General features: G+C 32.6%; 1 protein-coding gene across 1 annotated transcript; it reads left to right on the forward strand.

Moving 5' to 3' along the window:
- Positions 1-1,725: 1,725 nt before the first annotated feature.
- Positions 1,726-11,143, forward strand: LOC127257261 (protein NRT1/ PTR FAMILY 8.2-like). The gene is made up of 8 exons (XM_051283647.1): positions 1,726-1,991; positions 2,219-2,417; positions 2,757-3,073; positions 4,095-4,185; positions 7,179-7,305; positions 7,434-7,651; positions 8,549-9,108; positions 10,276-11,143. The coding sequence occupies exons 1-8, from the start codon at positions 1,726-1,728 to the stop codon at positions 11,141-11,143; spliced, it is 2,646 nt and encodes an 881-aa protein (XP_051139604.1).
- Positions 11,144-11,420: the final 277 nt, after the last annotated feature.

Here is an 11,420-nt window from a genome sequence, read left to right on the forward strand (position 1 = left end):
GCAAAAACAATCCTTGTAGGTTATATTATAAATGTGACTCGTGTAAAAGATAGTTACATTAGTCTATCATGATTCTAATATTACGAAAGAATTTTTTTTTTTTTTTTTTTTTTTTTTTTTTTATGATCGTAAATAACGTACTACATCAAAATTTCCGTGTAGGAGTAATGACATCCAATGTTTATATTTGTGCACCAGTGGAAAACATGAAAAGACAAGAAGAATTACATGTTGTACTATAGGCCTGTCTTGAATATTTTTATTTCTATATTAATTCTTATTTGTGTGTTTTCTGTACGATAATGAGGTCTAGATTTCTACGATGCTATATATCAATTGACAATGCTACCGATAATTTAGTGTAATTTGTGTAGTAGCTAGGTTCAATATTAATAAGAAGGTGTATCTGTGACACCCCGGTCCTCAAACCATGTAAAGCCGAGCGTGTCGGGATTATAGACTAACCCTACAGGCTAACACAAGTCCTTCCGGCGCTTCTCTCCTGCGCACCCCGAGAGATTTTCAGTAGGACTTTCTAAAAGGAATGTGCATATCGTTCACATGAGTTGTTATATTCAATCAATTTAACGTATATTCAACCTCAGATGACCTGGCACTGGCTCATCTATGGATAGGGCTGGATAAATTTATCGAAAAAATCGGTATACCGACTTACCGTACCAAAAAATACCGAAAATTTCGGTACGGTATCGGTATCAATTTTAGAAAGTTTAAGTATTTCGGTATTTATACCGTACCAAAAGTTTTTTATTAAATAATTTTCAAATATATTTAATAATTTAAAATTTTTAATTTTTAATTTTATATTATTAACCAAAACTCAGCCTAACCCTAGATTTAGAATTCCCAATTTGAATTCTCAAATTGAATTCCCCCGTTTTCGGACAAACCCCTCTTCTTCTCCACCTTCGCTCGCCCACTCGCCCTAGCAACCATTGTCATCAAGATTTTTCACCGCACTACAATTTTAGTCTTGCATCTTGTTCTCCCGACGCCCGGTTTTTCTTACAAAAACCCTTTTATCCTTCCTCAACGTTCTCCACCATTGAGGTAAAGAAAATTGCAAATTTAAATAATTTCTCCCAATACCAAAGTTTGAGCGTAATTTTTTTTTTTCAATCTCTCTTCTCTTTTTTGTTGATTTGTGTTTTTTATTGTTTGTTTTTTTTATTGTATTTATTTTATTTTTAATTTTATTTATATTTTTAATTTTATTCATATTTTTCTATAATTTTTTTTTTTTCAAAACCTGTTGCTATTTTTTTTTTTGTTGCAGTAATTTAATTTATTTTGGTTAATGAGGAGAATTAATGGATATAACTTTATATATATAGGCAAATATGTAATAGTGAGTGAGTGGGTGAGTATGCGTTGAAATATATAGGCAAATATGTAATAGTGAGTGAGTGGGTGAGTATGCGTTGAAGTAAGTTTAGAACAAGAAATTCTTGGTTTTTTAACATTGATAAAATTTGTAATTCCAATTTCAGAATGTTATGACTTATGTTGTGTTCTTGGATACATTATATTTATATATATTATATGTAGACTAGATGGAGTAGTTTAGCTTAAAGTATTTCTATGCCGTCAAAATTCAAAATTTTCATATAAATTAAAAATTATAATTGCAGTATCTTGTGACTACTTTCAATTTTTATTAGTTGCAATACTTGTTAATTTTTTTTTATTATTTTTTCTTTTAGAATGGAGTCTGAATCTTCAGGTTCATTGTCCACTCCAACTAGTGAGATACCTGATGAGTATTCTAGTCGTAAACGAGGAAGAGAAGATTTAACAAAGCCTCCTGTAGCTCATAAGCAAAGAAGTCAATATTGGTTAAATTGTAAAAAAAGAGTCCGAATATCAAGTGATGGAAGTAAGCAATCAATCGCGACGTGCAATTATTGCAAAACTGAGATTCCTATAACTTATGGAAGTACAAGTGGACTGAAAAATCATTTGGTAAAAAGGTGTAAATTAAGTTCGCTATACGAAGGAGCAAAAAGGAAGAAAAACAATGTGTTTTAACGAATGAGTCTCTAGGAACGAGATAAGGAAGTTCATTGATTTCACATTCTTTTAATAAAAAAAGATGCGCATTAAACATTTTTTTGTTTCTTATTGCAAATAGTATTTTTTTTTAGTTATGAAATTTTTTATTGTAAATAGTAATCTCTTTTTTATTATTGCAAAATAGGTGTGCTTTGAAGCCCGTTAAGTATGTGATTAGCAATGAAGTGTCATTTCGAGCGGTTGAAGGGAAGGGGTTTATGAAATTTGTGCATGAATTACAACAAAGATTTAGACTCCCTAATCGACGAAAGGTTGCATGTATGGTTTACGATTTAGTTTTAAATGAGAAAGCTAAGATGAAACTTGCAATCAATGGTCAAAGAGTGAGCATAACTACCGAGACTTGGACATCTATTTATAATATAAATTATATGGTAGTCACGGCTCATTTTATAGATAGAGAATGGAAATTGCACAAGAGAATAATTAGTTTTACAAAAATTACTTGTCAGTCTGGGGAAGAAATTGATAGAATGGTTGAAGTTTGCTCGAGATAGTAGGGGATAGAAAAAGTTTTTTCAGTTGTAGTTGAGAATGCATCTTTTAATGACACCGCCATTGATTATTTGAAAAGGAGAATGAAAATGGAAAATATGTTGATGTTTGAAGGAAAATATTTACATTTGAAGTGTTCATGTCATATTCTTAACTTAATTGTTAAGGATGGTTTGAAAGAACTTGATGCATCAATTAAGTCTATCAGGAATGCAGTTAATTTTATTCATTCTTCACCTTCAAAATTGAATAAATTTAGAGAGTTTGCAGTTCTAGCTAAGTTTGCTAGTACATCAACCGTGCCTATGGATATGAAAACCAGATGGAATGCTACTTATAAAATGCTTGATGTTGCATTGAAGTATCGGAGGGTGTTTGAGAGGATGGTTGAAGAATATGTGCCTTTTATGAACTATTTTTCTGAAAAGAGTGAAAAGGGTAAAGAAAGGGTAGGACCACCGAATGAGGAGGATTGGGAGGATTGGTCTATCAATCATTGATTGCACTCTAGATTGAAATTGAAAAAATGTGCAATGATCTTTCCGATCCGACACTTAGAAAGGTTGCAGGTGCAATGAAATTGAAATTTGATAAATATTGGGGGAGTCAGGATAACATGAATCTTTTGATTTTCATTGCCAATGTTTTGGATCCAAGCAACAAGCTTTAGGTGATCAAAGCGAGCATCAAAATTTTGAGAGGATCTTCTGAAAAGATCCAAGAAGTGATTGATACAATTAAATTTTTTTTGGTGATTTTATGGACAGAGCATAAGGGAATGAATGAAACATCGAGTGTGAGAGGAGAAAATATGGAGATAGAGTGTAGTACTAGAGATGGTTTTAGCGGCGGTGGCAATGGTCTTTGTGATGAATTATTTGAATATGTAAATACAAAAAATGAAGAAGATCATCTTGAAGAGATCTCGAATGAAATTGATAAATATCTAGCCGATGATATTGAGAAACGGTTTAATCCATCTTTCAATCTTTTGGAGTGATGGAAGGGAAGTGAAACTAAGTATCATGTTCTTTCAATGGTTGCAATTCTAAGTTCAACGGTGGCTAGCGAATTCCCCTTTTAGTTTGAGAAAACGAGTTGTGAATCCTTTTAAATGTAATTTAAGTTCTAAAATGGTAGAAGCATTGGTGTGCACTAATGATTGATTGAAAGCTGATGAGATGAACTTTGTTAAGGATCCAACGGATGATCATCTAGAATTTTACAAAGAAATTGAAGAAATTGAAATGGGTAAGAAATTTAATTATTATTATTATTATTATTTTATTATTTTTTAAATTAATTTTAATTTTATATTATTTATATTTATAAAATATATTAATAAATTTTATATTTTTTTACAGGTGGAAAAGATATTCAAGATCAGATCCCAACCACAGAAAAATTGTCTCTCTAATACATTTGTAAGTTTTGTAATTTTTATGTATTAAATTTATTGAAATGTTTTAATATGTGGTATTGAAAAACTTTTGCATTGTTGATAGGTGTGGCCGTGTGGGCGGCGACCGGAATGGAGTGGGTGTTGATAGCGTGCTTCTGTTCTTACTCACGCGACCCTGTGAGACTTCCCAAGAGGTCACCCATCCTTAAATTACTCTAGAACAAACACGATTAGGGCTTCCGAAAAAGAATATGTAGATTGTTGACATAAGTAGTCTATTTAATCCATTTAACCTTTATTCAACCTCAAATGGCCTGACACCGACTTATCCACGGAATTTGGCCTAACAAGGGTATTACAATATCATATGTTGTAAAATTGAGATTATGATTTGATGTTTGTTAATACATTGATGTGAAATTGGGGTTTAATTATGATCTCATCTTTGATGTTCAACATAGTAGTAAGGTAAACAGACTTCACACAATGAGTCATTGATCACTATCCATAATCAACACATCATCTAAGAGGGGTAGACTAATACATAATTATTAGAATTCTTTTGTGATAAACAAATTTATTATACTCATTATACTTAAAAATTATTTGATAAGTTTGTTTTGACAAATCTCACGTGCCACTGTTTTTGCGCTTGTTTAAAACCATATGCGGACCTAACGAGTTTGCATAACTTGCCATCTTGGGCAAGTCCTACAAACTCTTTAAGTTGTTTCAAGTATATTTCATCCTTTAGGTTACCGTCAAGAACATGGTCTTGACATCCATCAAATGATTCCTCAAATTGTGCTAATAAAAAATCGTGAGAATAAATACTCTATTTGAGGTGATCTTTGACATGGAAGAATATGTATCGAAAATGTTATCCCTTTTTTTTCGTTAAAAGGCCTTGACAATAAATCAAATGTTAAACTTTTTGACTAAACTATTGGCCCTGTATTTTCTTTTTAGTACACACTTACATTTTATAGGCTTACACTGCTTTGGAAGATCAGTCAAGATTCAAGTGCGATTTTGCATGATCAAATCAATTTTGTCATTTATTGCTTCTTGCCAGAATTTAAGATTCGGTTCTGACAATGTCTCTACAAGAAGATTTCTTGTTCAACTCGTATTTCAATGTGCGTCCCTTATAGTATATGATTATTTTTAGTGAAAGTGATGCAAGTCGATTGAAGAAAAAACACATGTCGAAAACGGAATTGAATTAATAATCTCAATACCAAGAATAAAGCTAACTATTCTAATGAAAACATCGAGAACTATAACAGACAAAGAAAAAAAAATACAATAATGTTGCGTGTGTTCGATCGGCTAATTTTTTTTTATTTATTTTCAAACTAGATGGGCTCCTCATTTAAATCCCGTGAACTCTAACTCTTCATCTTGCCATTATTGCAAAACCGTGCTATTATGCTTGGATCTACAATATGGGCTTTAACTCATCTTGTCATTTGGATTACACACAACCCGACCTCCTCTTTTACTTTAACCAAATTTCATTTCTATCTGTTCCGTCATCTTGTCCAATTCATTGAAAATTTTTGTTGGCGAGTTAAAAGAAATTTTTGCACGGAAATAACTATGCCAACTTAAAGTTTGAAAAATCTACAAAACATATACCTTACTGCAATCCTAGTATCCATTATTTTTTACCAAATATTGATGCATTATTGAACATAATTTGAAAAATTATTCAATGTCTCGTAATCATCGTGTACCAACAATGTTTTCCAATCAATGCCCTCGTCTTATATTATTCATAATTTACCAAATATCTATGCATACACAATCTATCAAACATAATATAGAAAGTTAGTTATATATTAAAAGATGTTAAATTACTGTCTCACATAAAAAGTTTAAGCTTATAGAAATACACATAATTTATTTGTTTATTTATATTTTACGGGAGTCAACTAATATTATTCAATATTCGGCATCATTAATTATGTAGCAATCACATTCCAATCCAATGTTTTCCGATCAATTTCAAATCGACAACTACATTAGTCGTGACAACTTTGAAAAGACACGTATATTTATGATAATAATGTATCAAAAAAGATGTTTTTCTTTTAACGATTCCGATTTGAATTTGAATTGAAAATATAAAAACTTGAATTAAAATAATATAAATAAATAAATTTAAGTAATCATCAAATCACCCCTCAAATAAATACTTAAAAAAAACATTATAACGAGTCAATGCATCATTATCATCACCTTCTTTTAATAGTATTTCGTAGTCATGGCCGGCCGGCGGCCACAGTACGGATATCGCAGCACACTGCTTGCAGGCTTGGAAATGGTCATCATAAGTTTTATTATTACAACCCTAATGCATGCATTATTAAATCAACAATATATATATATATATATATATAGTTTAATGCTGGGACGGCTATATATATATATACTTAGAGTGATGCAGTTTATAATAATGTCTATCGTTTCTGTATCATTATATATATGTCCAAAAGAACAATTAATATAAAACTTCAACATTTTATTAAATCAAAACTGCTATATATGCACGTATATATATATGTGTGTGTGTATAAAAAGGGCGATTGATCTTGTGTAAGTTTGGAGTACTATATGATAAAATGGATGTGAATATGCATGCAGGAGAACCACCCCAACCCTTACCCCTCGCTGCTGCTGCCGACCTAAGCAACAAGTTTAACATAAAGGTATATATTCGGGGTTTTCATCTCATTTACATATTTTGTGATTAAATTAATTTTTTAATATGATATTTTGAACGAGAAATAAATGTTGAATGTGATATTTGTAAAGATGGAGAAAAAAGATAAATTGTATAGTAAATAAAAAGTGTATTTTTTGCAATTGTTGTTTTTTTTTTTTTTTTTTTAGGTAAATAGTTGTTGAATATGATGTGTTGTATGAAAAAGTAAATATGGAAATAATGGTTTTGTTTTTTTTTTTTTTGAGAAATTGAAAAATTGCATAGTTAATAATATGTTTTAAAAAATTTGGTTTTTGATTTTGGTAGTTGTTCTAATTCTGTACTTAATTCATTTGTAAAATATAAAGAGAATGAATACAAAATTTAATGACGATGAAGTATAATATATACACATATATCAATGGTGTTTGTTTTTCTTATGCATTTTTTTCCGAAAATCGAACTTTTTTTGTATAGGATGACAAAGAAGAAGCCGCAACAGCGGCATCCTCGACTTTAGTTTCCAATGGATGCATTGATTATCACGGGAGGGTTGCCGATAAACTCACAACCGGAGGGTGGAAAGCTTCCCCTTTTATTATAGGTATATTATTATTATTATTATTATTATTATTATTATTTATCTACAAAAATATTTCGATGTTATCAAAAATTTATGATAAATGCATTTCATAGTAAGAAGATGCGACTTTCTTATTCTTATAAGTGTAGTTAATGAGGTGGCCGAGAGGTTGGCATTTTTCGCGGTCGCGGTCAACATGGTGCTTTATTTGGTGGGGGAGATGCATCAATCGCTACCGGATGCATCAACTCATGTCACGGATTGGATTGGCGCCGCATTTGTTCTTACGTTGCTCGGTGCATTTCTCGCCGATTCCTATTTGGGCCGCTTCCGTACCATCATCATTTTTTCTTGCATCTATGTATTGGTAAGAATCGAACTTGTCTTGATGATTGCAAGGTTGTAATTGAACCAACAATAGATTTAATCATACACCCTCTGCTATAGGTTTAATGGTTAAACCCTCTTTTTATCTCATTTAAAACTTCATAATTTGATTGAAGTCAATAAAAAGTTTTGCGCATAAACATGGAAAACTTGCAAATTTAGTCCTAACCTACCATGGATTATTACTCATTCAATTGTCTTCACATATTCTTGGTCACACCTTTTAATGTGAGTATATATTTTTTATATTTGATAGTAAAAAATTACTCCATCTGTGTGCATCTAAATGGGTCATTTGAGGTTTTATAGTAGATTAAAAGATAATACTAGTATTTTATTACTTAGTGGAAATGTGTAAGAAGTTTTAACGTTTTTCCCTTTGATTTTATATAAAAAGTAATTGTATATTTGTAATTTAGGTAAAAATTAATGGTCTTTTGGTATTGGTGTATGATTACTATTACTAAAATAGAAAATTGACACTTTGAATTGGACGAACGGAAATGATAAAACTAGTACTTTGAGCTGAAACAAATAAAGTATATTATAATTAGTTACTTAAAAAAGATAAAAACAAAATTTTTATGACAGCCTAAAAAAATTAAAAATATAATTAAATGACATAGAAAATATTATTTTCAACTTATATGTTTTCTTATCTTTGCTCCTCACATATTAGGTATCTTACAAAAATATTTGATTTTTTTGTCATAGTGATAAGACCAAACAAAGGCGGGGTAACATAAAAGTTAAAAAAAAAAAAATAATTGACCATAAGCATACGATTAAGTTTTTTTTTTTTTTTTTTTTTTTTTTTATTTCGATTGTAAAAAAATAAAAAGACCTAATCTTGATTTTGATTTCATGTATGGTATAGGGAATGGTGTTATTAACTTTATCGGCGTCCATAGACAGCTTAAGACCACCCCGGTGCAAGGCAAAACCATGCCCCCAAGCAACCACGGGGCAAAATGCTTTTCTTTTTTGCGCGTTAGCCCTCATCGCCCTTGGAACCGGCGGGATCAAGCCATGTGTGTCCTCATTCGGGGCAGACCAATTCGACGAGTCAGATCAAGGGGAAGCCCAAATGAAATACGCATTTTTTAATTGGTTCTTCTTTGCCATAAACACCGGGGCCCTTTTAGGCATCACGGTCATGGTGTACGCGAGAGTCGAGCTTGGATGGGGTTGGGGATTCGGCATACCCACAATGGTTATGGTTGTTTCAATTATTATCATGGTTGCCGGTTTATTCAAGTATCGGTATCAAAAGCCCATGGGAAGTGCTTTTACTAGATTTGCTCAAGTGGTTGTGGCTGCCGTGAGAAATCATGTAAGAGGTGTCGAGGTTGAGAGGGAAGATGATCTATACGAGGTTGAGACAAGAGAATCCGATATTTTCGGGGCCCGGAAACTTCCTCACACGAAACAATACAGGTTAGTGTTTTGTTGTTCTTCACCATAGTTGTAGAATCATTTTTTGCTATTTTGATGGAAAATATGTCAAGAATTACTCTATTGACATACATACTTTTTGAAGTCTTAATACTATAACTAGGAGTAATAATTTTTCGAAAACTTTCGTGTCAAATATATATATATTGTGAAAGCATCGTGTTAAATACCTTAATTTTTACTATTTTGAGTTTTACTTTTTGAAATTTCAAAACTTCAAAACTTCAAAATTTTCTATCAAAACAAAATCTAATTCACAAAATTTTTGAGACATACTCCCTTATAAATTTTAATTGCACAGAAGTTCTTCTGTTATTATTTACAGGGAGCTATGATTTTTTTTACACATTTTGCTTTGTTTAGTTATAATTTGAATTTGAAATTTAATTTAAATAATATTTTGATATTATATTTTATGATAAAAAATAATTATATTTTTATTTATAACTGTAATATAATTTTTTTATTTAAATAAAAATAGTTGCTTATAATTTTTAAAACTTGTGAACATCTCATACTTTTTGAGAAGGTTTTATTGTATACCAACAAAAATTAATTAATCAATTAAAAAAACCTATGCATTTGTTTGAAGGATTTATAAAGATTTCTACTATTAAATATCATATTATTCAATTTAATTTTTTTATTATTTAAAATCTAAATTCTCAATTCAAATGTGTTTCTTTAGTAAAAGTTTTTCAAATTTTTCTATTTAAAATCTGATTTTCTAAAATAAATTGTATAATTTTTTTCACAAAATATCTTATTAAATATTATTTTAATATTAAATTCAAACAAATTTTTTTAAAACTAAATAATAAAAAAAAAACACACTCGACCACTGCGAACATACAATATTTTTAAGACCTATATTTAGTATGTAGGGTTTGAGGATTTGAATTTTGAATTAAGATTTGAATAATAAATTTTTTTGAATTGGAATAGTGGTACGATCTGAAATAAATATGTGTTTACGTAATGAATATAAAATTAAATTTTAATATAATATAAAAAAAATAAGTGTTTGATTTGATATTTTAAGAGAAAAAAATTGATGCACTGTGGAAATATTTAGAAACCTCCATACAAACACACATATTTAGTCTATAGACGGTAATTAACATTTTAATAAGACGTGTGCACGCACAGGTTCTTGGACAAAGCGGCGGCGCGTGCGGCCCCGGCCGGAAGAGATCCGCCGCCGAGCCGGTGGCGGCAGTGCAGCGTAACCCAAGTAGAAGAGCTGAAGTCGTTCCTGCGAGTAGTCCCGGTGTGGGCGTCGACCATTGCCCTGGCCATCTCCTTCACGCAGCTGTCCACCTTCTTCATCCTCCAGGCCACCACCATGGACCGCCGCTTCATCTCCTTCTCCATCCCGCCGAGCTCCACCCCGGTCTTCAGCGCCGTCAACGCCGTCATTCTCGTCCCTCTCTACGAGCTCCTCGCCGTCCCCTTCCTCCGTGCCCGCACAGGCCACCCCCGCGGCCTCTCCTCCCTCCACCGCATCGCCGCCGGCCTCTTCGTCTCCATCCTCGCCATGCTCTCCGCCGCCGCAGTCGAGAAGCGGCGGAGGGACCATTATTCTAATTATGGGGATCGTCGGATGAGTGTATTCTGGCTCTTCCCGCAGTGCTTTCTGATGGGGACGGCGGAGGTGTTCGCGTACGTCGGGCAGCTGGAGTTTTTCTACGACGAGGCGACGGACGGGACGAGGAGCCTGAGCAGCGCGCTGTTTCTGAGCGAGTTCGGGATCGGGAGCTGGCTGAGCACCGCCGTGGTGAAGGCGGTGGAGCGTGGCAGCGGCGGGGTGGAGAGGGGGTGGCTGAGGAATGATTTGAACAGCAGCAGGCTCGATTACTTTTACTGGATTCTTGTGGGGATTAATGTTGTCAATTTCTTGGTGTTTTTATGGGTGGCCGGAAGATACCGCCGGAGGGACGGCGGCGGCGGCCGAAGAGGAGGGAGTGCTGTTGAGGATGAGTCGACGGCGTTGAAGTTGGCCGGAGGGGTTGCATGATGCTCAGGAGTTTGATTTATTTTGTTTTTTCTTTTTAATTATTGCATGGTATAAATTTAATTTGTTCGTCGCTTGCTTTATTATTATTATTATTATTTGTTGTGAAAATTTAAAGACATTGAATTTGTTCATTTGTTTATGGATAATACAATTCCTCGTAAATATTAATTAAAAAAATATAATATACATATTATAACATATATTTTATCAACTCATAACAAAATTAATTACTTCCTCCGTCCCATAACAAAGTATCTATTTTTGCATTTTACTCCGT

The sequence above is a fragment of the Andrographis paniculata genome, unplaced genomic scaffold, assembly GCF_009805555.1.
Source record: "Andrographis paniculata isolate CXL003 unplaced genomic scaffold, ASM980555v1 Contig57END, whole genome shotgun sequence".
NCBI lineage: Eukaryota > Viridiplantae > Streptophyta > Magnoliopsida > Lamiales > Acanthaceae > Andrographis > Andrographis paniculata.